The 27853-nt window shown below is 39.9% G+C and overlaps 1 protein-coding gene across 1 annotated transcript in view; it reads right to left on the bottom strand.

Annotated features, from left to right (window-relative positions):
* Nucleotides 1-3047: 3047 nt before the first annotated feature.
* RBM27 (RNA binding motif protein 27) overlaps nt 3048-27853 on the bottom strand; it is a 60962-nt gene continuing 36156 nt past the window's right edge. The window contains exons 10-21 of the mRNA XM_060240549.1: nt 25838-25985; nt 24734-24887; nt 22066-22335; nt 21794-21937; nt 20063-20185; nt 18169-18243; nt 17870-18034; nt 15553-15657; nt 15015-15206; nt 11125-11211; nt 8448-8558; nt 3048-6381 (exon numbers count right to left, since the gene is read on the bottom strand). Of these exons, the coding sequence (XP_060096532.1) occupies nt 6295-6381; nt 8448-8558; nt 11125-11211; nt 15015-15206; nt 15553-15657; nt 17870-18034; nt 18169-18243; nt 20063-20185; nt 21794-21937; nt 22066-22335; nt 24734-24887; nt 25838-25985 (1661 nt within the window). The 3' untranslated portion in view covers nt 3048-6294. The remainder of the gene's footprint in view (nt 6382-8447; nt 8559-11124; nt 11212-15014; nt 15207-15552; nt 15658-17869; nt 18035-18168; nt 18244-20062; nt 20186-21793; nt 21938-22065; nt 22336-24733; nt 24888-25837; nt 25986-27853) is intronic.

The raw sequence follows: 27853 nt of genomic DNA, 5'->3' as shown, positions 1-27853 counted from the left end.
CAGTGTCCACAATGATGTCTGCAGTTGTTACTCGCTCTTTGCATCGTCTGTTCATGACCCATGGCCCACCAGATGCTATTGTGTCAGACAATGGAACACAGTTCACATCAGACAAGTTCCAGCATTTGCTGGCTAGCAACAGAATTCAGCATATTATGGTGGCACCATTCCACCTGTCAACCAGTGAACAAGCAGAGTGAATGGTGTGCACAACAAAAGACTCACTCAGCAGGATTGTTCGTGGGGACTGGCACTTGAGGTTAGCCCATTTCCTCCTCCAGCAACACATCATGCCACACGCCACTACAGGACAAAGCCCAATGTAACTACTTATGAATAGAAGTCTTCTAGATTGGCTCCACCCGTACCTGACAACGCACCACCCACTGTGCTGTAAAGTCCTGTAAACCCCGACGACATGGTGTATGCCCTGAACTATGGCTATGGACTGGCTTGGATTCCCACCACTGTGGCCAATGCAACAGGCCTGGTGTCATATTTGGTCACTACTTCAGACAGCAGGGTTCTGCACTGTCAATATTGATCAACTACAGTGTAAGTGGCCAGACCATGCACCACCTACAGACTATGACTCTATGTCAAGAGCGGCCAACCCAAACAATCAACTAGTCGCCAAGGACTCTGTGACTCCACTGCCAGCTGCTCCTGCATCCACTGGCTCAGAGGTGACCAACAGTTCCAATCCTCCCTGTGAAAGGAGCCCCACACCCAGTATGGCAAAGCCAGCTGAATGTCCAGTTCGAATTTTTGGATGACTTCACGCAACTGTCTCATGTACCTGTTAACAAACATGGGGTGACAAGATGGAACCCTGTGTGGTACAAAAACCCAAGGAGCCAAGCAACAGTTCCCCAGCACCATCTTCTCAAACCTACCTTTCAGATAAGGCTGAAACCACCACAAAATGGTACTTCTCAGTCCAATTCCTAGACATGATGCAGGAAGATATAATGAACAATGGTATCAGAAGACGCTAAGAGGTCCAGAAGAACTGGTAGGGTTGCACTGCCCCATCCATATCCAGGACTTTCAGTCCAATATCTGGCCTGAAGTCCAACTGGAAAGGATCAAAGTGATTCACTTCATCCAATAATTAATCGAGTTATCCAACAATCACCACCAGCTCACTCATGACTTATTTAGGGCTTACTGGTCATTACTATACTAAATGCCTGAAGGGTTAATTGGAATTACAACAGTGTTAGGGATTATAAATAATTTCCTTTAATTACTACCATAACAACTGTTCTCCTCCCCTATTTAATGAGGTATCATTAGAGTTCAATATGCAGTACAGTGCACTGAATTTATGTTGGAAAACATGGTACCGGTTTTAGGCAGTTTGAGCTTGATGCCCAAGGAAGGCAACTTTTCTGCCTTCTGCTAGATAACTATAACTCACTCTACATAGGGCTTCCTTTGAGGTTGGTAAAAAAATGCAACTGTTCCAGAATGCGGCTTTGAGGGTGTTGACAGGAACACCCTTTACAGCACATATCCAACAACTGCTCTATCAGCTGTACTGGCTCCAGATTGAGGACTGGATCCAGTTCAAGGTTCTGGTGCTGACCTCCAAAGCCCTTAATAATCAGGGACCAGCATACCTTCAGGACCACCTGTTCTGGTACGTCTCCCATAGAGTATTACACTCCAATGATAAAATCTGTTGGTGGTTCCTGGCCCTGTGAAACTCTTCCAGGAAAGATCAGGGCTTTGTGGTATCTGCAAAACAGAGTTTTCTGTTGGGCCTATGGCTATAGTTTCTGGCCTCCCCCTGTCCTCTTGTTTTCCCCCTTCTTATATGTTACTTCCCCCATGAGTTTTTATACCAGCTTGAATTTTATAGAAGTTGTTTTATTGATTTTATTGTATTTATAGATTAATTGTATGTTTGTATATGTTTGAATATTAAATTGTACATTTATAAACTGTTGTTACCTGCTTTAAGCCAGGCTCAGGGAGAGTGGGATACAAATTTAATTAATCAGCAGCAGCAAAAAAATCAACCACCCCTCTTCCACAGATGAAATGCTGTTCTACCAATCGAACATACCTACAGGATTCACACCTTTGTTTTAAAATGAACTTTACTGGTATCTTTTTTGACTCTTTGTCTTAGCTCAGGAAGGATGCCCCCAAAGTCAACTAATTTATGCAGCAGCTCACAACTTTAATGCCAGTAGCTCACAAAGCAGAATTTTTGCTCAGAAGATGCTACAGCTTAGAGCAGGGTTGTCAAACATACAGCCTGAGGGCCAGATCAGGCCCTCAGAGGGCTATCAGGCTGGTGAGCAACTCACTGTCATCTGCTCCCTTCTTTCCCTCTTGCTTCTTTCTGCATGCATCTCAGCTTGCTTTGCCAAGCTTGTTCAATTGCACAGGAGCTACAGAGAAAAGCCTCTATTTTCTCCATTGGCTGACCAGCACATGAAGCAACTTATGTACAAAAGCTGACAATGCCCAGCCATTTCATGTTTTCCTCTTGGTCTTAAGCTCAAAGCTTTGACCTTGAGATTTCAGTACTTAATGTCAATAAATCAAAAGTAGGTTTGCAATTTAGACACACACCTGAACAAAATCTGAACAGCATATGCAGATTGCTACAGCACAGACATTGTCCCCAGATTTTGATGCAAAAATTTAGAGCAAGTAGTGTCAGTTATCAGAGATTGTTAAATAAACAAAATACTGCAAAAATGCTAATCTTTTAAGCATATTTTAAGTTTTTAAAGAATCTTTAAATTGTGTGTGTCCTCTATAAAGTGTACATCTCTGCTACCTGGCATTACATTTTATGACATATATGGCATGAACCAACAAGGTCTCATTTATGTCAGATCGGGTCCTCATAACAAATGAGTTTGACACCCCTGGATTAGAAGGAGCATTGCTCCTGAGCATGTAGTGATCACTGGAGAACTAATCCTTCAATGCCAATATTTTTTATGTCTCACACGCATAGGGTACAAGACGGTACAAGCACTCATGCCAATACACATCCCAAAAGAAATCAAGTGATACAGCTCTTTTTGTGGTAATATTTTTTTGGAATGGCTATTAAATTTTCCAAATTTGTATTTAAATTGTTTATGCTTTTTTTGTTTAATTTTGAACCATTCCATATTCTTTCTTTATTGCAAAAAGACAACATGCATCTTAGAAATTCAGATTGTAATCAATAAAACAAACATTACATGTATGAATTTAAATGTATAAACAGTTAGAAATTCAACAATATCTTCTAATATACTATTACACGTTCACAATTTTGTAAAAACTATAATACAAATTTACTATACATTGAGAGGAATTTAATATTCCTTTTCACATGATTTTGTTAAAAACCATTGAAGCATCTCTATTGTATGTGGTCATATATTTTCAAACCAGTTTTCAGATGCTGTTTTTTAATGTTTCAGGATTTATAAAACAAAACAAAAAACCCCACAAAAGATTCCACACCAGACAGCTTATATAAGCAGTAATACATGTAAGTTTTAGGGGGTGATTCACTGACCAACTGACAGTAAAATTCTTTTCATTTTCTATCAGTTCTACACATTCTTGAGTGGTCAGGAAGGCATAATTCTAGAATGGTAACATTTTATTTTAGATCGACTTATAGTTATGAATTTACTTGGAAGATATATTTGAGATTAATTATGCTAAGTCCATTATAGCTTGTGAAGGTGGAAGTTATATTTTCAGAGAAACTAAAAATAAAGTGTTACCTGACATTACCTACCTAAAACATACAAATGGTGTCAGACTAAGTTCTAATACAGGGAGATCCATAGCAATGTCAAAATGAAGGTCACTTTGAACTAGTTTTTGCTTTCTCCTCTGTATTAACTGAATTACCACTCTGCTGCCCATCACTTACATTCCCAGTAACACAATAGTATGCTTTCGATACATGAGTTCAGGGGCACAACTCATTTTTGTGCTTCTGGGGAAAGAAATCACATTTAAGATGTCACTAGAGGATTTATGTAAGCCAACATATCCTTTAACCCCCCTCCTCATTAAACACCTTTCCCCTCAACTCCTGTATTTCACACACAACTAAAAAAGCCAACACTTATGAGGAAGGGCATTTTTCCTTTTTTGAACAGTGAGCTAACAAAACTTTAAAAACCATATGAAAAGGAATCCCATCCGGTCTGTCTGAAAAGCTACCGAAATTTCTTATAGCTTCACTTGTTCCTTGTAGTCTTCCGGATACAAAAATACAAGAATTCTTATGGAAATCTAGATGCTGGTAGTTTTAGTACACAAAAAAGCAAAATATTTACAAAATTATACAGCTGTAAGAAAAACCCTGTACAATATACATACATACATATATATATATATATACACATACATACATATCTATATCTATATCTATATATATGTATATATGTGTGTGTGTATATATATATATATAAATCCTTTGTTCCCTCTATCATTTGCTTAAACTGTCCAGACTCAAGCATTTTGCTGTGATGGGTCATTCAAACCATAAGCTGAGCTGAGACATTCCAAAGATATTAAAGGTGACAGAAGAGCAAGGCTTTGAATATTAGATGTGCAACAATCGTGCTTTTTTTTTTTTAAACTTCATTCACTGAGATTCAACAGTAGTAGGAATGTAGCAATCTAGAAAACAAAGACCTTCATGTGAAGGGGGAAAAATCTCTTTAAAATTAAACTCCTCTCAAAATGTCACTAGGACATAAACTAATGCTGGTTTGGCTTCTTACAGACCACCACAAGAACAAAGAAACCAAACTAAGGGGAAGAACAGGAAAAAAATATGCCTGACTTTATGTAACATCATTTCCAGACTTAGTTAATTTACTACTTCTGGTATATAAGAGTTAATCAAATACCACTTGTGTTATTATATTTGAACATAAAGACTTTTGAAATTAATATATTTTTCTTATTTGCTTGCACCTATGTTTTAGTATCAGGACAGTTCATAGAATAATGTTTCCTCTGCTCTTTCCAATTTTAACATTCAGGATGCAAGTGACATCACATGCCTTACATAACATTGTAACATAGTGCTATTGTGGATTGACTACAGTACAGAGACACTAAGAAGGAAGGGAAAAGACCCACTGGGTAAATCATTTAGGTTTCAGAGCAATGTAATAGGTATGAGTATCTAATGTTCTGGTTAGTCAAAACATGTTAACCGAGTCTCTATCAGAACCGGTATTTACTATTTGGTGCTTAAAGAAACAAGAGAAAATCAAATGCAAACAAAAGTTAATCATCATTAAATATGTCTCTCTTTAACAACAGTTTTAACATTCAGTTTAAGAAATGCTCTGTAGAGAGTTCAGCATTATATCACTCCAAGTGCTTTTTTAGGGCAAGGCTTGGTCTTTGTGGGCTACAGACGGTAGCTTTCTTGGAATACTGCATAGACTTGGCCTTTAAAAAATTAAAAATAGCTAATTCAATCATGGAGTTAGTAGAATGAGTTCTAATGGCTGGGGAACATTTAAAAAGTCTAAACACATTTTCCAATACTGGTAGAGGATGTTCTTCACCAAAAACTGTTCACTTCAATGCAATTTGTGCAGGAGGCCTACTCTTATTCCATCAAAGTGAATGTGGCTGGTCAACTGAACCCAAAATTAATCGAATGGATTGAGTTAATTCTGCGTATTAATTGGAGAATAACTAAAATATTACGACATGACTCAACAGTGCTCACAATGTCTAGACAGAATACAATGCAATAGACTTCGGCTGGGCAGCCTTGCACTACGATCTTTTCCACAATCACATTTTGTGCAATTCTTGGTGGTTTACAAACACAGAAGTGAAATGGACTTAAAGCTAAATAGCACATCATCAAATGAATGACCTTTGTTGAATTCTCAGATTCAAGGCAATGCTTATATATAAATGAATTTTACCTACATCTGTCACCTGAAACTGTATTATTAAATAAAACCTGAAAGGCAATTGATAATAATATAATCCATATTTTAAAAACAAGAATGGATACAAATTGGGCTTGAAAGACTCAAGATGAAATGTTATCAGAGGATCACAACCATCTTTATAGGTCTGTATAAGCTTTGGGCCTTTGGCTGATCTACTGTGATGGCTACTTCTTTGCCACGTTCATATATGAAACTCACACTTGCTCTATTGTATATAAAAGAAAAGAAAAAACAAAACAAATTTTTGGCTCATTCACTTCCTTTAAATAATTTTTAAAAGTTTTACTTTGAACAGTTCTAAAACTATATGATTCAGTTTCAAGTTTCATCTTCTCCAAGAACGAGATTCATCTTCATCTTCGTCATCGTCATCATCATCTTCAGGCAAAAATAAATCTGAGGTTTCTGTCTCCTAGGTAAAGAAAAAAAGATGTGGTTTTACACAAAATGACAGAATCCTAAGATACAACTGGCAAGTAGTAAAAGTTTGGTCTAATGTTCCCAGTATATTTTAACATGGCTAAAGCTGTTTTAAATAGGTATCTCAAGGTCAAATCACACACATCAAAAATGATAAGCAGGTGGTAAGCAGACATGGAAAACTGATTCTAAATGCTGTGATCACACTTGTCCATCAATTCATCAGTGCTGTGATGTTACTTAATACAAACAGCACAGATTGGTTCCAGAGTAAATAAGAGCCCTGACAGATCCCCATCTAGTCCAGCACTGTCACACAATGGCCACCTAGTTGCCATGGATGTTCAAGAAACAGAAGATAAAAGGCCAAGACACTCCTGATATTTTCTCCTTGCAAACCTGCTTCTGACTATGGTGGTTCCCTTTACTCCTCACATGACTAGTAGCTGTTCACAAACTTATCCTCCATGAAACTGTCTCATTTCCTTTTAAAACCACCTATGCTCATGGATTACTATGTCTGCTGGCAGTGAATTCCACAATTTAATTACTCATTGAGTAAAGTAGTATTTCCTTTTAAGAACATAAGAGAAGCCATGTTAGATCAGGCCAATGGCCCATCCAGTCCAACACTCTGTGTCACACAGTGGCAATTTTTTTTTTTTTATATATACACACTGTGGCTAATAGCCACTGATGGACCTCTGCTCCATATTTTTATCTAAACTCTTCTTGAAGGTGGCTATGCTTGTGGCCGCCACCACCGCCTGTGGCAGTGAATTCCACATGTTAATCACCCTTTGGGTGAAGAAGTACTTCCTTTTATCCATTTTAACCTGTCTGCTCAGCAATTTCATCGAATGCCCACGAGTTCTTGAATTGTGAGAAAGGGAGAAAAGTACTTCTTTCTCTACTTTCTCCATACCATGCATTATCTTGTAAATCTCTTTTTTGTTTTGTTCTGAACCTATTACTTATCAACTTTACTGGGTGTCCCTGAGTTCTAGTATTATGGGACAGGGAGAAAAACCTCTTTATCTAGCCCATACATAATTTTATAAACCTCCATCATCTCTCCCCTACCATGTAGCTGCATTTTGAGTTGACCCATATTTGTTACCAACTTTGTTGAAGTGTACATCAGTAGCTGCCTCGTGGATTCTTATTTTGGTTCAAATACACATATCATGAACTCTACTGTGTTTTTATTCATACTAGAGTTCTCCTGCAGTAGCAAATGGAACTACCATTTGCAAGCATGATGATGGTGTCTGCAATATCAATCAACTTCCCATCTGAGATACACTCCCCCCCCATGCTATTGAAAAGTACCCTGACTCTCAAGAGAAGCTTTTCAAATAAAACAGTAACTTTGAAAGAGAGATAGGAAAGCTCCATTATATGAACACAGTTTCATCTGCAATTTTTTAAAACCAATACAAACTAGAGATCAACAGAGAGGATGCCATACTGTTCTCCAGTTATTATACAGTTTCTAGCTAGTAGCAAGAGCAACTTTTAAAAAAGCTAAAACCTACAGTAAACACCTAAGAATTATTCCATTGCTCAGGAACTGTGGTTGTTAATCTGCACTTAGTTATGCTTAATTATACTTGTAAAGTGGAATGGGATTACACATTCAAGATTGAAGAACGGGGATTTAATTAGCTTCATATGCAAGAATGAAAATAATTTTGGTTCACATGATGTGCTATGCTAGGAATTCCGGAATATATAAAATGATCTGTGATGCATGCTGCACAAATACACCTGTGCTCTGATTGAATGTATGGCAGTAGGTGACTTCAGGCAGGTGATTTCAAAGCAAAAGATTCACACTTGCTTTTAGAGCTTCACAAATGAGAACTCTGTAAATCGGGCCAGAAAAGGTAGTTAGCACTATTCAGCTATTTTAACAAAGAATTAATCTAGAGCTAAATTTCCTCCCATGTTTATATTTAGAAGTATTTAGTGCCACTGAATCAGTCAAGTTTTCTAAAATGTGTATACTTCAGCCCAGAAGCAATGATTCAGTACTCTAGTAAATTTTTCCAATACCTCTTCCTTAGGTTCTTCCTCCTCAGTTTCAGCAGATACAGAGGGTACCTTGGGTTTGTGCCATGATATCTGTAGTTGTCTGTCTTTGAACTTTAATCCTTGGTTGGCAGCCTAAAGTAGGATATTTCAGAAAATGACAGCTATGCATGTAATATGGTGAAAAAAATCAGTGACAATATGCTATTTGTTTTTAGCTCCAAATGCTATTCTTCACCAGAATTCTTTGTAACAATGTTACCTTTTTTCCTGAATTACAAAGTGCTTAATTATTAATTGGATGAATTACATACTTCAATCAGCTTGGAAACAGCCTACAGCCATACAACTTAAGCAGTTGAAATTTTAAAAATCTTTTTATTGAAGCCAAAAGGGAACTGCTTATGTTAAGAAAGCAGCATCCAATAACATCTAGTAAAGACAGGTTGCTTACCTGTAACTGATGATCTTCAAGTGGTCACCTGTGCATTCACACCCATGGGTTGAAGCATCAGCGCTGATCCCTGACCGGTAGTACCCAAGACCGGGATTTTAACACGCCAACATCCCGTGAGCATGCAGAAAGCCCCCACCATGCATGCTCCCGGGATGGGAGATCCCACCAGTTCCTTCTGACCGCAGTCAGTCACAAGAATGACCAACAGCAGAGGGGAAGGAAGGCGGGTGGTGCGAATGCACAGATGACCACTCGAAGATCATCAGTTACAGGTAAGCAACCTGTCTATCTTCTTCGTGGTCTCTGTGCTTCACACCCATGGGAGATTAGCAAGCCAGGCTTACCTGGAGGCAGGAGCTGATGGTCATGCTGAATGAACAGACTGAAGGACCAGGTTGCCCAGCTGCGCTTTATGATGCCTCCTGACATCAAGGGTGTAATGTCTCATGAAAGCTAAGTAAGCACCCTTGAGGAATGCAGTGGAAGTAGCCAGTGCCCTGGTGGAATGGGCACGGATGGGACCTTGCAGAGATCGCTTCGCCAGCAAGTAGCACAGTTTAATGGCTTCTGAGATCCATTTAGAAAGTCCCTGAGCCGAAATCTTATGGTCCAAATTGGGAGGCGCATAAGAAACAAACATATGAGGGTCCCTGCAAAAGCTCTTCATGCGATGCAAATAGAAAAGTAAAGTTCGCTTAACGTCCAGCGAGTGCAACCTCCGCTCCTCAGCTGAGGAGGGCAATGGATAGAACATCGGTAGTGTGACCTCTAAGTTCAGATCGAAACTTGACACTACCTCAGGAAGGAAAGCAACATCCGGTGCCAAAGACACCCCGTCAACATGGAAGGTGATGTAAGGAGGGTCAGAGTGCAAAGCCACCAGTCCACCCGCTCATCTAGCTGAGGTGACAGCAACCAGAAGAGCAGTCTTCCATGATAACAAATGCAACGGGCAGGTGGCTAGAGGTTCAAACAGCTTCCCCGTAAGCCTATCCAATACCAATGGAAGGTCCCAGGAAGAAGGAGGCACTCTGGAAGGTGGGTATAACCAAAGCAAACCCTGCAGGAAACGTTTATTGTGCCCATGTGTGAACACAGACTTGCCTTCCATCAGGGCATGGTGCGCTGAGATCGCAGCCAAATAAACCCTAATAGAAGAGTGGTTAAGGCCAGCATCCACCAGGGATAAAAGAAACTCAAAAACCAGTTCAAGCCCAGCACTCTGGGCTGGCACACCCCACTCACTGACAAAATTAGAAAACCTCGACCACTTGCTGCCATAACAGCGGTGGGTCGAAAACTTCCTACTATTCAGCAAGACGTGTCTGATTCTGCCAGAGAAGGCTGGAAGCTGATCCTCCAAGCTATCAAGTTCAGATGGGGGACATTGTGATGAAACAGGGACCCCCCCCCCACCCCCAAGCTAGTAGGAGGTCTGGTTCTGGAGGAAGCATGTGATACTGATCCCCCCACAAAGCTAGGAGGATTGGAAACCAGTTTTGTCTGGGCCACCAGGGAGCGATCAATATGCACTCCAGTCTTTCCCGCAGCAACTTGTGGAGTACTCTGGTGAGGAGAGCCAATGGGGGAAAAAGATAGAGGAACCTGCTCTCCCACGGAAACAGGAGGCCGTCCCCCAGGGACCCTGGTCCCTTCCCCCCTCTGGAGCAATAGCAGGGGCACTTGCGATTCTGCACTGTCGCGAAAGCATCTCTCTCTGGGTGTCCCCAACGCTTGAAAGCCCGAATGGGAGGGCTTTGTATTGGCAATGGTCTGGTCCTATTAATTTTTTTTAAAAAACAACAACTAGAACTAGAACTAAGAATACCCGGTTAAAGGCAAGAAAGGTAAGTAACGATCGGAGAAGCCGAAATGTGACTGTCCGACTCGGCGGTCAAGAAGGAACTGGTGGGAACTCTGCGCCATCCAGGGAGCATGCGTGGTGGGGGCTTTGCGCATGCTCACGGGATGTTGGCGCGTTAAAATCCCGGTCTTGGGTACTACCGATCGCGGATTGGCGCTGATGCTTCATCCCATGGGTGTGAAGAACAGAGACCACGAAGAAGATCCGATAGTAACTTAATAACTTTTCAGTATGATGAATGCTTTGCTTATTAAGCAAGCCCTGCTTCTTCAGAATTACCACAATATTAACTGACGAGCCCTGCCTACTCAGGAGAAAGTGAGAAGATTAACTCATGCTGTAGGATGGAACATGCAAACTATTTATATCATGTTACTTACAATTTCAGCTTCGGAGCGGGATTTGAATGTCAGAACAATACTTAAAGGAGAGTCCTCTTCATGAAGGCCTTCAATATCTCCAAATTTCTGTAAGACATATCATATGAAAAAGGATCACTCAGATTTTACAGTGCAGCATGCTAGAATACCACAGTAAAAGGTTATATGCTTCATTGAGACAGTTTTGATGGAAAAGAATGTGCAGAAGGAAAAATACTTGATGAAAGAGAAAAATGTTACATGTAGTATTGTACTAGTGAATGCTAAAGCTTGGAGATTTGGATATTCACCTGAAAACTGACATGTATATTAATAAGCATACCATCACAATGTTAATTTCAGAAACTATTCAGTGGCTTCCTAATTACTTGCCCATTAAGAAGATATTCTTATTTTAAAACAAAAGGCTAATTTGAATAGTGAGCCAAAAAGGTAATTATCACCTGTTTGCCTCTGTAAAGTTCATCATTCAAATCTATGTCATGGTTGCTAACTGAACACTGCTGCTATTTGACTGGAACACAAAACATCTAAGACTACATTATCTTGGCTTCACAGGATTGTGTGGAATGCAACCTTCTCAGCTCTCACTGGATTTCCAAATGGCTTTTTATGTTCCCAGGTTGAAACAGCAGTTTGCAAGGCTGGTGTGAGAACTGTTTAAAGGGAAATTGCTTCCAGCACTCATGTGCTATGCTGACCATTCCAAGTTTTGAAAAACCAGTTTAAAGTTCAGTGTGGGCAGGTGTTGCAAGCTAGAATAAGGATCTGGGATCCCTATTCAGAACTCCTGCCTTTAACACATATAGCATCTGTTGGCAAGTGCTTTTGCACATGTTACACAGGTATTACTGCCAAAGCTGAATGCAGGAAGAGGGGCTTAAAAACTACACTTTCTCATGGACGAAGTGAGACTGGTGGAAACACCACAATCAGCACTTCAGAAAATATTCCGTTATGAAAATAAGCTTCCATAATGTTTGGCAAGGTGTTTGAAGACCAGAAACAAGACAAGGTTTCTGGAATTTAATTTGATAGTCTCAACTTGGAAGATCTTTGATCCCGCTATAAAACTGTCTATCAAGACTAGTTAGCACAGGAGTGACAATAATGCATTTAGAATAATTTGGTTCTTGCCCCCAGGCCCCCTCATTTATTAAAATATTTATATGGATCTGTAAAACAAATTTACTGAATATAAAGTGAGAGCAAGCAAAACCAGGAAAACACAGTGTTTAACCATAACTTTATTATAGAACAGTAACTTACTATAAAAGTATCTACAATATACAGATGCTACCTTACGAATACTTCACAAAATGTTACTTGCATAAATTGTAATCCGCTTTCAAAGGCCAACTTTTTATGATTGTTGTTCCAGATAAATGAGATGGTCTCTCCAGATACATCTTCTCCCAGCCCAGAGACCTCCTTTCTGTTTCTTATTTGGGAACATTCCCACAAACCAGACATGCCTCTTCAAACCCTTTTGATCAATCAGGTAACATACCTAATAGTCCACCCATCCCCTCCCGTCTTTCCAAGCTAAGAAAGACAAAAATATTTAACCCAAGACTCTGGTCCTATATCTGGGATCAGAATCTTTCCCCAATATGACTTTTGACTGGCTCCAAATAATCCAAGTTCCTGTCTGCCTTGGCAGAACATTGATTCTGCCATTTGCCTCTGGATTGCTCCCTGTGCATGTGGATCCCTGCATTAAGAATCTGATGTTTGCCAGACCTGCACAAATACACAACTACAGCTAATTCTGCCTTTCTTGTTGCTTTCTCTTTTAACTTCCACTCTGAGTAGAGAAATGCTGCACAGTATGTGTGGAGTTTTAGAATACTTGGTTAATTTCAGTGGGCTTTCTAGTGCTGCATTTAATATGGAACACTTAAGGTTATTATGAGGCAGCCCCGTGGCCCAGAGTGGTAAGGCTGCAGTACAGCTCTGCTCATGACCTGAGTTCGATCCTGGTGGAAGCTGGGTTCAGGTAGCCGGCTCAAGGTTGACTCAGCCTTCCATTCTTCCGAGGTTGGTAAAATGAGGACCCAGCTTGCTGGGGGGAAAGTGTAGATGACTGGGGAAGGCAACGGCAAACCACCTCATAAAAAAAAGTCGGCTGTGAAAACGTTGTGATGCGACATCATCCCAGAGTCAGAAACAACTGGTGCTTGTACAGGGGACTACCTTTACCTTTTTAATGTTATTATAACTGCGTGAATTTAATTATCCAGTCCAGATATCTGTATTATTCCCCTCAGTAACGTTATTTCTGTTTTCGCTCTATCAGGACTCTCAGTATTCCTTCCAAATGTGTAGATACAGTTCAGCACATTGTCAATAAATCCCTTACAGTCATTTGTGTGGGTCAGAGTAGGGACATCCCTTTAAGGTGGGTGCGCAGCTTGAGCTGGCAACTCTCAGCAGGGAAGCGAGAGGTGATGGAAAGAGTGTTTTCTTTTGTCTGGGATTTTTTTTTTTGTGTTGATTTCTGTTGAACTGTAAAGTGGGCTACATTCATGCAGACCTGTGTTTAGCATACACTTGTCTCTCTGATAACAAATGATAATACTACGTATTTGAACATGGATTTTTACTTGGCATAGTGGTAGTTTGAGAACTGCATTAATACAAGCGGAGACTTTTAGAAAATTTTGTACAGCAGTGTTACTTCCATGTACAAAAAAAAAAGGGCATTACCTCCCCCGCAACAGCAATCATTTCTTACACACACTCATGAGTTGAGCAAGGTGGTGTTTCTCAGCTGACCAGCCTACCACAGGAAGCCTCAAGAGATTTCCTTATGAACATATCCATTGGCAATTCACCATCCAGAACACTACAGTGGAAGGCCCTCTTTCCCCTGAAAAGTGGCCCTGCATCCTCCTTGTTGATGATGATGAAGAGGAGGAGGATTGGATTTATACCCTGCCCTTCACTTGGAGTCTTGCTATTGTCTTCTCTTCCTGTCCCCAGTACAGACACCCTGTGAGGTAGCTGGGGCTGAGAGAGCTCTTCAAAAACTGCTTTTGAGAGAGCAGCTCTGAGAGAACTGTGGCTGACCCAAGATCACCCAGCAGTTGCATGTGGAAGAGTGGGGAATCAACCTGGTTCTCCAGATTAAGAGTCTGCTGCTCTTAACCACTACATCAAACCGGCTCACACAATCAGGTGACAATTGTAACTGTGACAACATCTGTCTCCTGAATGTTCGGCCTGTATGTGAAGAAAGAAATAAGCTCTCTACTGCAGTGATTCTCAGACTGAGTGGGGACCCAAAAGTGGGCCACAACTTTTCACAAGTAAGCTGCAGGGCCAGGGGGGAGGAGCAGGGCTGGGAAAGAGGAAGATCCAGGAGGCCCAATGGTAAATTTGGGACTGTCTTACCCTGATGTGCAAAATGGCATGAAACGTAGTTTGTTGCTCAATAAACCCCATGGACCTTGGACCTCTGGGGTCCATTTTTTTCCTGGACTGTGCCCATCCCTAGTAAGAAGTCACTGCAGAGTGATTCAAAGCTTGAAAAGTATCCTTTGGATTGATGACAGCCCTAATGAACCATTTTAAAGAAATACAGCTGGGAATATGTTTGGATAAGGAAATTATAAACAGATTAGTGAAGGATAACCAACTGGAAGCTATGGACATCTACTATTCAGAATGTCTCATTTGGCACTGAGTGCATGGTGATACAGGATGCAATCCTATCACCAATTCCTGCTAAAGGAGCAGACTAGATTCATACACAACTGGTCAGTTACCAACCCAACTAAAAGGGATGATGTTCATTTTAATGGCAAATATGCCTTTATATTATTCAAGAGTATAGAACAGAAAGTAGAATGGTTACATTAAATCCTAGTCACAAATTGCTGACTTACTGAGAAATGCTGCAACAACTCGTCTTTTTCCTCTTCCACAAAGCCACCAATAGTTAGTGCTTTGGGACGATGATCTACCACCATATGGTTCACTGTACTTCTCCCTCTTCCTCCACGACCTCGCCCTCGCCCTCTGCTTTGAGCAGACATTCCTTTTCCACGACCAACAGGCAAGATACCTAAACGAGCAGCCTATAGAAGAAAGGAATTGTTTTCAGCTTTTGTAGATTATGTGTTTTATACTATTTGCCACATATAATGGGCTTGTGTCTTTGAGATCCATAAGAGGAGCAAAGGTTATGATGTTGGGCTTCTGGAACGCGATTTCTGTCTTCCCCCTTCCTACTGCACTGAGTCCCTCCCTTTATTCCTGAGGGTCAGGGGACCCCTCAAGAACAACTTACGGAGTAAACTGGGGTTTGCAACGTGTGTATGAGCAAAAACTGGTGGAAATCAAGTGCCTGTCCGCCACTTGAAACAAGACACAGGATGCAAGCCAATATTATTATAAATAGAGCAGATAACTTTGCAAATTCACCTCCACCTGTAACTGGTTGAGCTTTTTCCTTAACTCTGTTGTATCTTCTCCTGAAGACAGTCTCTTGTGATAGTCTAGTTCTGCATCCAAAAGTTCCTTCTGTGCCTTGAAATGGAAGAAAAGAAAAATATATTTAAAGAAAATATATTTGCATTTTGGGGCTTTTCTTTCTTTCAGTAGCAGTTTTGATAGAAATCCTTGTGGAATAATTTCTCACTCCCAGCCTACCTCCATACTCAATACATGCATTTTAAAGGGGACAGGCAAGAGAAGAAAATTACACCACACCAATTTCATAGCATTTATAATAAGCGTAGGCAATGCTGATTCAGACCACACAGTGACATGACCCTTGAAGGTGCCTTGTGAAGCCACAGGTTCTTGTTGAAAAACCAAGGACCCCAGCTTCCAGTCTCTAAGGAAACTCATGTTTTCAGGAACATGTATGAGTAAAAATGCAAAATATTCTAAGGGGATGACATAAGGTGATTTGGTTTTTTTTTTTTAAAGTCAATTTTACTGTGCTTGAAAAATCCATTCACTTTTATGGATAACTATCTTTAGTTAAGTGCAACAAGATGATCAATATGAATTGCTATCTACTATTTTAAAGGAAATGAGACACTAAAATTTTGTAGGTCTACATTCTGGAACATGACAGAATTCCAGCACTGGTCTTCATGCTGAGTCCAGTGCTATGATGTAATGCAATGTTTTTTTTGGGACAGCAGATAAAAATTACAATTCCTAGTCTTTGACAGCTACATTAACAATGCACAAGAACTGTACAAGGCAGATGAATAAAAAACATAATTAAAGTAAATTAGCATTCATACAGCCTACTTATTCTTATGGATACATTTGTCCCACAATTAATTAATATTAAACATTTATTTTCTGCCTTTTTCCACAAATGGACTTAAGGTGGTTATACCAACCCACTGGGTATCTGCACTTGGAAATACAGAAATAAAGTGTTGCTTCACTGTATTTTTGCAGGTGAAGAGTTTTGAACTAGCTCTACAGGCAAACAAGCTAAAAATAAATGGTACATTTATCTGTATCTTCACACTTGGAACCTATTACCTCCATTTTAAACCAAGGAGATGCCTTGTACCCTGCAGTAACTGGGTGTTTCACTTAAGCAACCAGTAAAAGAACACACCTATCTTCAGATCCAGACAGTCAATTAAAAGAAAAATGTAGAGAATAATTTGCTACTGATTTCACTTTACATACCCACTGGATGGATCACACTACTGGATGGCAAAGTAAAAGGCACTGGTAGATTGCAGATGTCTGCTGCATTCACCTCTGTGCCAGCACTCTTTTCAAATCCCAGAAAAGCTGATTTATACACAAGTCAGGGGGCTGAAGTGAGGAAGAAGGGGATGCAATTGTCCCTGTTCCCTCAGAGCTGGACTTGAAAAAAAAGGAAGGGGATTTTGCCCTTTCACCCTCCTCAAAGCTCCAAGCAGGGCCCATCTCCTGGTGGTTCCTGGCCAGAGAAAGATCCAGCTGGTCTCTGAGCAGGGCCAAAGCCTTTTAGAACTCTTGGTGGAGCAGAGCCTGGTAGAACTCTTTGCTGGAGAACATTCATGCCCTGCAGAATTTACTACTTTTCTGCAGGGCACGCAAGGCAGAGATATTCCACCAGGCCTTTGGCTGAGGACAGTGGCAGGGCATAAAACAGTCTGGTGCTCAGGTATCCCACCCACCCCCACCTCTTAAGAGGCTCTGGGGCCAGGGTGTCCAAACTGTGGCTCAGGAGCCACATGTGGCTCTTTCACATATTTTGAGTGGCTCTCGAAGCCCCCAACACTCAGTCAGCTGGCTTGGAGAATGTATTTGAAGTTGCTTTCTTTCCACCTCTCCCTCCTTCCCCCATCTGTTTGCTTTCCTTTCTTCCTTGTCTTCTGGCTCTCAAACATCTGACATTTATGTCTTGAGGCTCTTGTGTTAAAGAAGTCTGGCCACCCCTGCTCTGGGGAATTGCAATTCCAATTAAAATTATTCACCATCTGGAACTGTTTTTATCTGGAACTGTATTGTTCTCTAATGCTAATATAATTCAAATTGATTTAGATTATTGTGCTTTTGCTCTGACGTAAGCTGCCCTGAGCCCTGCTTGCAGGAAGGATAACCTAAAAGTCCAATCAATCAATGACCATGAAAATGAGTAATCCTTAAGTCTACTGTGCGGAGGGGGGAAGAGAGATGTGACAAATAGCCATATCCCTTCCACTGAAGTCTTCACTAAATATAACACAATATCTTCCTTAACTAAAGTTATTAGAGTTGCTGTGTGAATACTGACCTCAGTTTTAGATTTCAGTTTTGATGTTGTAGAAGCTGCAGATGAAGTTTTTAATTCATCTTTCAACTGTGAGATTTTTCCTGTTAGCTCTTTCAGTGTCTTCATGATCTCTGCTCTCTCCTCTGGTTTCATGGCTTTATTCTTTTCTAGCTTTGATATCAGCATCTATGTAAATGAAAATATGAAAACCATGTCGGATTAAGTTAACTCTATCCAAGTTTCCCATTAAATGATTTAAATGTTATGTACCTGCTAAAAACAAACATGCAATACATAAATGAGATAAAATCCAGGCCCACCTTTTGACATTCTATTTGCTTCTCTAGCATCTCTTGCTTTTTCTTCCTCATGTCTTGTTGTAGCTTCAGTGCCTCCTAACAAAGAAGATTTTTATTTATTTATTTATTTACGTTATATTTATATCCCACCCATTCCATACAGACTCAAGGCGGCTAACAGCATACAATAGACAGTAAACGAAACAATATTAAAACAATCAAACAATCAGATAAATAAAACAATCAAAATGTTTCCCATGATATAAATAAGCATACCCTAATTAATGTCATTAGAAAACTGATTTACCAGTTTGTTTCTCTTAGCTGATACTGCAAATGTTATCATTTTTTTTAAACAGACCAAATGTAACATAACCTTTTAGTGAAGGACACAAGTACAGTACTTTCTATTATGTCAGGCACAATGTATGTCAATGGCATTGTAAAGGCTCAGACTTCAGCTGTGCTCCTAATATGCCTTGCTGCCCTGAGCATGCAGTCAAACAAATTTTACAAAACACTTTTTCGACACCCAGGCTAACAGCCAGCTTAACATGGCTTTCACCACCTCTCACTCACCCCCAATCAGAGAAGCATCAAAATAGCTTAAAACTTTGTTGGATCCTGGCTGTATTCACAAAAAACAACTCAGTTCAGAAATGAACTGCTGAAGAGCCCCCTATATGGAAAGTTCATCTGTTTGTGGTGGAAAAAGAATCATCCAACATGATGAAATTGACCTATATTCCAGAAGACCTTTCATAAGGCAGAAGACTCATCATACTTATGCCAAAACCTTTTCAACTTCAATGTGAAGCCTGAAACAAACATTTCTCATACGAACTCTTGGGAACTGCCCTTCTGATGAACATGACTTTGATCATGATGCAAAGCAGACTTCAATAAAAGTTGCATTCCATTTCAAACTACGGGTAGCACCAGTCAGAAAATGTGCAACATAATGGGGTGGATTCTTACAACACCATTGTGAGGTGCAGACAAATTTCTTTCACTTCCTGCTTTGCTCACCAACCTCGACTGCTTGCTACAAAAAGGTGACAACACTGGAAGATTTACATGGATAAAAACCTATGTCATATGGGATACTTTCCTGCGGAATGCCACAAATCACCCCTTTTCCTCCTCTATCAGCAGTCCTGAAGCACCATGGACAGAACAAAAGAGCAATTATAGCATTGGAGAAAGTCCAGAAAAGGGCAACTAAAATGATTAAAGGGCTGGAACACTTTCCCTATGAAGAAAGGTTGAAACGCTTGGGACTCTTTAGCTTGGAGAAACGTCGACTGCGGGGTGACATGATAGAGGTTTACAAGATTATTCATGGGATGGAGAAAGTAGGGAAAGAAGTACTTTTCTCCCTTTCTCACAATACAAGAACTCATGGGCATTCGATGAAATTGCTGAGCAGACAGGTTAAATCGGATAAAAGGAAGTACTTCTTCACCCAAAGGGTGATTAACATGTGGAATTCACTGCCACAGGAGGTGGTGGTGGCCACAAGCATAGCTACCTTCAAGAGAAGTTTAGATAAAAATATGGAGCAGAGGTCCATCAGTGGCTATTAGCCACAGTGTGTGTGTATATAAATATATATATAACTTTTTTTTTGGCCACTGTGTGACACAGAGTGTTGGACTGGATGGGCCATTGGCCTGATCTAACATGGCTTCTCTTATGTTCTTAATTTTACTCACTTCCTGCTTCTAAGAGCAGCTTACAATGCTGCATGGCTTTTCATTCATGTGGATCTCTAAAACCTCTAAGTCACTTTTCAAAGCTCACAAAAAGCCAGGCAAAAAGGGGAAATCCACTTCTAGTGGCATTTCCTGCCACCACATGTAATCCAACCTGTTGTATCAAATAAAGCACAAATAGTAAGCACATAAACAGTTACCTGTTTCTTTTTCAGAACGTCTTGGACATTGTGGGATTTATTTCCTGTGCTAGATTTTATGGATGTCTTTAAGTTGGAGGAACTGTACACCATCTTTGTGTGGGCAGCAGAAGTGGGAAACATCTGAAAACAGTAATTTTAGGATAATACATATATTATGCCATGATGAAGCTTTGCAAGTATCTAGTGTGCTTGGTATAAATGGAGTTAAAAACTATGCAATAAATACCTTATCAGTATTTATCAGGTATTTTCTCAGCTAGTTAACAAGTGGGCTGCTGATTCATTTATCTGAAAATGGCCACCCTGAAAAATCCTGGCAGTATTCAGGATTTTTTGGAACTACCAAATAGCTGCAGTTTGCAGAGCCTCAGTCACGCCTCTGGGGAGAACTTTCCCCACAGGATCAACTCCTGGGAGGGCTCTGTTGGGCAGTCCAGTCTGAACTGGACTACCTAGCAGAGCCTGCAGGGAGAAGCCTCAGCTGTGGCTGGCTCATCTTTGCAGCTAAGCTGCAAAGAGGAGCCAGCCAAGGGCTGGCCAGGGCAGTGTGGGACTCTCAGCTCCCACCACCCCAAGCTGATTCCCTTCTGCTTTTCTTCTCAGGTCCACAGGAGGAAAAAAAAAGAAAAAAAATATTGGGAATTCCAAATATCTCCTGAATCTAAATACCAGTATTGTATTTAGATTTGGGAATATCGGGAAATACTGATATTTTTTGGGTTCAATAAACCTGCACCCAAAAATACTGCTTTTTTTTTTCTTGCACACCTAGTACCTAGCTATCCTGTGTAAAAACAATCTTTTAAAAGATAAAATTACACTGCAAAATTATCCTGTATTTTGCAGGCTGTGTAGGGATGAGGTGTTTTTAATAAGTCCAAACTATTTTTAGGGCATTAGGGAAAATAGTGACCACACAGTACACAATTCACAACCAGGGGGCAAACATTTAGTCCCAGTGTATTAAGTATTGCTGTAATGCTGCATGGGAAAGGGAGTGTAGAGAGCGAAAGTGGTCAAGTGCAGCTACTGTTCTGCTGGAGGCAGAACCAAGATTCACTTCAACGGAGTATGACCAATGCTTTGCTAGTTCTGACCAACTAGATTTTTTGACATCACAGCACTGCAGCTGGTGGCTGGGGAGAACTCAAATGATACAACCTGCTTATACCTCACATTTCCTTTTAACCAAGGCTTTTGGAAAAGGGCAAAATTACTAACATTACTTTGCTGATCTACTTCATGTTTCAACAGCTTATTCTGCAACCAGAACCTTGACAGAATGGTCTTAAATGGCCAGCACAATGAATTCTCACTCTTGCATGTGTAGAAAAAACTCACTCGTCATAAACAAATAATGATTTTGGAATACAGAAGAGTTTTACTGATCAATATGAAAAGGCAATTTCTTGGCTTACTGGACATTTTATTCAACACCCCACAAGTATTCAATTTGGTGAGGAGTACAAATCACATTGCAATATCAGTGTCAACCTCCTATAATAATCTGTATTATGCAAAACGCTTAAATCCTTGTCATACAACAGGAACTTATGAAAAAACTGAGAAAGAAAATACTGGGCAGTAATCTAAGCAGCATTTCACAGAGGTTATAACTGCTCCAAACCACCTGGAAAATTCATGACAGAATCAAGCAAGCAACTAACACACAATTATTAACCAAACAAAAAAAATGCTGTTTAGATGCAAATGTACATTTGTACTTGCCTGGGCATCCTCTGCTGCAGCACTGGACTGGCTAAGCAACAAATGTTGAGAATCCAGCTGATTTCCACCAGTTGCTCCAAGGCGATATTTAACTGGAACTTTGTTAATGACATAGGAACCTGCTGTCAGAGGTTTATTTGTTACCTGCATGAATAAGCATAAAACAGAACACTATGACTGTGTGTACTCTGAAAAAAAAGAATTAGAAACCCAAAGTATTCCTTAGGGAGTAGAGGGAGAAAAGTACTCCAATTTGTCCATGGGCACTACACCTTTGGCACACTGCTGTGCACTGTTACAGCTGGAGTCTGTGTTAGCATTTGTTGCTGCAGGTGAACTTGGTGATGAAGTGGTAGTTGGGTCTGCTGCTGCTGCTGCTGTTGGGTAGGTTGTAACGGCTGCTGCTCACTGTTTTCTCGATGCCACAAAACTCTTATAAACCGATTGTTTAATACTGCCTCTGTGCTAGAAATGGCTTTTCTGGCTTCATCGTTAGTTAAGTACTGAATTAAAGCAGCTTCTGGATCACCTCTGAAGGCAACCTAAGGAACATACATTGAAATTATGTCAGAGTTAACAATGGTGGAAAGTCAATATCAAAGTTCATAATCCTCTATTTTAAAAAAATATTTCCTGTCCCCAGTGCAAATGCTACATGATGAATTCCATTTGTGCAATGTGTTTCCAAGTCATTTTTGTGGAAGCAGGCATGCACCTATGCTACCAGAAACACCATTTCTGAAAGTATGAGAAACTTGGAAACAACCTCAGATTTGAGGTGGTGGAACACCCATTTTTTAAAAGATATTTAAAAATTTAATATTTTTTAAAAAAAATATTTAAAGTACCACATCATCTTCCTATTAGCGCCTATATATAGAAATTCAGCTAGTCACTAACAAAACAGTCATCTAAGTTAATGCAGCTCTTCTGATTCACATGAAGAAATTAACTGTACCTTTTAAAAAGGTTTTTTTTTAAGTCTTAAGATTTTACTATCTAAATATGAAAATTTTTACTATTTTTTTAATCTTGATTTTTAGAGGTATATAAACGGGGGACCCTGACACTTAGGATGGAGCTTTTGTTGAACATGGATTTGCAGGGGGCATCTCGTTTTCTCTTCCACAGCTATTTTTTTTCTTTTCCCTTCCTGGGCACCACCACAGCTTGTCTCCCTTTTTCTGCCACCCCCTCAGATATTTGCTCCCTGCTTTCAGCCTTCTCTTCACCTCCTCCCGAACAGCTTCTGCCTGGAAAAACTATGGTCCAGCTGCACATTGGTGGCTCCCAGATTCAGCTGGGATCACAAAATGATCCGTGTGTAGGCTCCAAACACATATATTAAAGTGACAAAACTATGAAATCTCTTAAAGTAGTATTACATCAGTTAGCAAAATGCTAGAGATCAGGCCGACATTTCTGACATCTAGGACGCCTATGACATCTATGTCCTAATCTGTAAACTGGGTTTACACCATTCATGCTGTCTCATCTGCTTGTTTTAACCATTTTGTTTTATTGTTGGATTTTTTATTGTTCTATTATTGTAATGTTGTCATTCACCCTGAGCCCATTACGGGAAAGAGAGGACTATAAATCCACAAAATAAAAATAAAAGAACATGAAGCACAAAAATGTTTCTTATATACCAGCTTAGATAAGATTAACATTATACAGAATATCTGATGTTTGCATGTCCCCAAATGAGTCTGGAACAGATCCCTGTGCCCAAAGTACAGCAAAGGTATGCTGTGTTCCACTAGGCCGATTTATGATTTTTCTATAGAATCTCTAAATTCTTATCTCTTCTATAGAATCTTTAAATTCTTAATGAGTCCTGGTGGCACCTTGTTTCTGACAAAACAATCTTCCTCAGAAGTATTCTCCTTTAGATTCCCAATACGTTAATTTCACCTCTTACAGGGAGCCATCAACGAAGAAACAAATTCATTTAGCAGGAAGGAATTGCTCCAAGACATAAATCTTGCAGCAAATGTTGCTTTTTTGTCATATTAGATTCAGCTGGGAAGCAGGGAACATACAGGAATTATTTTATGTTTTTATTGCCCAAAATATCATTGTTTATGTATAAATGAACCATTGTGGTATTTCTACCTTATCTTACCTTTTTCAATGTTTGTTTTTTATGTTTATATATAAAATATATTAATGAGAGGAACTCACTTTCCCCTAATCTGCACACTATTTCCTCCCCCCACCTTTCTGCAGCCAATTCCCTTATTCTCACGTTTCGCTCCTTTCTCTCCTGCTCACTACCCAACCACCCACCAAACTACCTTTTTATCTGCTATCACATTGTTGGTTATATACTTTTAAAATGTATGCTCTGCCCTTTTCAACAATGGAGACCAAAAGTAGCTTATATCATTCTCCTCTCCTCCATTTTATCTTTTTATTATTTTGGGGGCAGTTTAAACCTGCAATTTTTATTTCAGATTTTTCTCCAAACAGGAGGCATTTTTCAGGTTTGCAGAAGGAACTAACTTGTCTGTCCATGGCTCCAATCTTCGGCTTTAATTACTTTCAGATTTGGCCATATTAAGATTGGATGGATTAATATTTGATCAATGGGGTGCCAGTATTTATGTATGCGAGAAATAGTGTGAGAAAGATTATCTTGAATAACTTTTACAAACATGATGGCAATTTCAACTTCTGCTAATTGCACTGTACTGTAGTTTCCTACATTAATCATTAATCTGATGGCTGGTACTAAAGAGCTAATCCCCTAATTAATAGAGAGCTATGGGATTCCATAGGATACTTGAATATATACAAGTCTTCAATCAAGACTTTGTATAGAGACTATTCTACATAAAACAATGAAGTATAAAATAAAAGCAGCATGCTGTATAACTGATCACAGAATCGTTTGATTTATGCCACCCGACCAAATCTAGTACATTACTGGTTTACCTGAATGTTGACAATTGTTCCAAACTTGCTGAAGTGTTCATTAAGCTGTGTAATATTGTTCAGTTCTGGGGGTATTTTACGAACTTCCAACTTGGTGTTTGTATATGGGTTCTTCTTTGGGAATCCTGGCTTATTCTGACTGTTATTAGCCTGCCTGTAGAAATAAAAATATAGGCATTAAAGGAATGCTTCCTTCTGTAAAACAGTTTACTATCCTAAGAACTGCCTGCTGTGTCGAACCACAGTTCATTTAATGACGTGCACACTATCCAGATGCCCTCAGAGGCTCACTAGCAGGGAAAAATGGAGATACCCACTCCTGTTCTCTGTTACTCAACTACTCAAGTTTTAGCCATCATGGCAAACAGTTATTAATACACACACAGTTTATAAGTTCATGCAACCCTTCTTAAAACCACTCACACCAGTAGCTGTAACTGTCTATGGCAATACATTCTGTTGCTGGATGAATTGCTTCCTTTTGTAATCCTAAACCTATCAGCAATCAGTTTCACTGTAAGTCTCCAAGTTCTAATGCTGAGTATGTGCTATCTCTTTGTTCGTGCATTCAAGGTGGCTTAAAACACTAATAAAATAAAATATGCAAAAAGACAAGAAAGCACTGTAGTTCTTTTAGGCCACAGTTTCTTCAGAAGAATATCTCCAGAATTCCGCAGCTTGGGCCTCTGTTATTTTGTTCTCTAATCACATCCATTTTTCAGTAGCCCTCAAAAGTGAGGGAAGGCCTGCCCAGCTGGACTCCTAAGTGTTGCAGGTCCCTCCAGAAACATATTATATGAGCTTCTTGTACAATGAATGTGCCTCAGAAACTAAATAATGTAAAGATATACAGTAAACCACCTTAACCCTGGAGGATGGATAAAATTACGCCTAAATTAAGATGGCAATATCATGAAATGACAGAACTATGTAAAGCTATGTAGTCACAGTAATCATGGAAGCCCACTTAAGCATTTATTCTCTGCAACTTTTAATATGCATGAATTGTTTCCCATAAAGAGATCTCTAAGTGAAATAAAATAATTCTGAAGCTAAACAGAGCTAATTCCATTGTATCACTTGTTCACAGACACAAACGCTTACTTTCCAATCCAGGGTTTCTTTATAGATGGTCCTTCTGTAGTGTTTAAAGCTCGCTTCCTGTTGTCTGGCTCAAGCACTACTCTGGATACATTAGTGTTGTTACTCAAAATGCCAACTGGAGGCTCAGTCTGGATGATAATATTAGCAGCTGGAAGAGAAAGGTTATGTGTATTATCTGCATTGGACGGGGTAATATTTATAAAATGGCAAAGTGAATAGCATCAGTTTTCATACAAATACACACACTTTACTTTAAATCACACACACACAGTACAGGATACTGCTGTGGCCCAGAGATCATGTGCAATTATATGGCCCCATACACAACTTTTGTTCCTTTGAAATCTGAAATCTGTCATGACTTGAATGATCTTAACCCTTTGTTTCAAAAGTTGGAACAGTGTGAACTCTCTATCACAGAGGGTGTGCTCCTCATCTCTGGGAGAGAGACAGCTCAGCCGATCTCTTGTGCTCTAAACTGCAATAAATTGAGTGGCCCAATGATGGAAAATTACCAAAACGGACCTCTAAGAGCACTTGCCTCCAATTTTATAAAGTTTTATTCTAAGCATTGACAAATATCAAGACCAAGGAAAGGGAGAAGAGAATGCAAATAAAGATAAAAGTATAATGTTTTATCTAGCACAATACTGGCAGCATTTCTAGACATATACCCTTCCACCTAGTCCAAGGGTGTCGAACATGCAGCCCAAGGGCTGAATTAGACTCCTGGACGGCTCCTATCAGGCTCCTGAGCAACTGGCTGTCATCTCTCTTGCTTCCTTCTGCATCGCAGCTTGCTTTGCAAGGTGTTAGGGACGGTCAGAATCAGCGAGTCAATAAGGGACCACTTTGAATTTTTGTCACTTTTACACAGTACCTCAGGAAATCAAATTCAACCTTGTCAGAAATATAAAGGCACTGATGGCATTTCAAAAGTTCAAACAAGTAATGGATTTATTATGTACAAAAAGGCAAGGCAGGGAAGAAATGTTAGATGAATTTGTATAAAAATCAGTTGGCAGGCAGAAAATCAAGTACTATTAACTCAAGTACACTAGAGAACACTTCTGATGTAGGCAGGCTGATATTAGAAAATATAAAAACAACAACCAGTATTTCCCTCACACTCGAAAACTTTCTGAATTAGAGAAACTTTAAAATGTAGTTGGCTTCTCAAAATATATCTTCACATACACTATCTCACTCACACAGAGGACTGTCTGAACTTGTGACAGAATTTCCCTTCACAGATCCTTCCCCCCTAGCAATACCCAGGACAATAACACCCTTGAGGGCTCTTCTCACTAGCACCTCATCCACTTGTGTTAAGCCCACTCCCAGCTAGGATCTTTGTCTTCCTTTGGGATTTCCACACAACCACAAGAATCTGCTATCCCTCTCACATTTTGTGTATTTTGTTATTCTATATTAGAACCAGGAGTCTGCCTTTTGGTTTGACAGAACTCCTCAGCAGAGTCTTAAAACTTAACTCTGCCTTGTGACACAGTATGCCACAGCCTTGAGAATTTCCCCAGAAAGAAGCTACGGTTAGCCTCTTCTCACAATTAAACTCTCAACCAAACAAGAACTCTAAATAAACTAGCTCTGTCTCAGGAACTGAACTAAACTCCTGTTCAGTCTGCTCTCAGTTCCAAACTCCCAGCGGAACTGAACACTGAGGTGATTTCTCCCACTGGCTGTCTCCCTCAACGTGATACATTTGTTACCATGGGAGCAGCTCAGTCAATCAGAGTGAGCTTCTCAACCCTCACTCAGGCAGACTGCTTTCAGTCCACCACACAAGGCTTGCTCAATTGCACAGGAGTTACAGCACAAAAACTTTATTTTCTCCATTGGTTGAGGCTCCATCCCTTTCTGGTCTGCTGGGGGGGGGGGGGAGGGAAAGAGCCAAAGCTTCCTTTGCCCAGTTCCCTGGATCTCATGGGAGAAATACAAAGAAAGCACCTTTAAAACCAACGAATGTTAATGTTTTAAGCATGTTTTGTTAAAAAA

This window comes from Heteronotia binoei, chromosome 5, assembly GCF_032191835.1.
Source record: "Heteronotia binoei isolate CCM8104 ecotype False Entrance Well chromosome 5, APGP_CSIRO_Hbin_v1, whole genome shotgun sequence".
NCBI classification, from domain to species: Eukaryota; Metazoa; Chordata; class Lepidosauria; order Squamata; family Gekkonidae; genus Heteronotia; species Heteronotia binoei.
The sequence above is the reverse complement of the archived record's forward strand: the minus strand, read 5'-3'. Positions and strand labels throughout refer to the sequence as shown.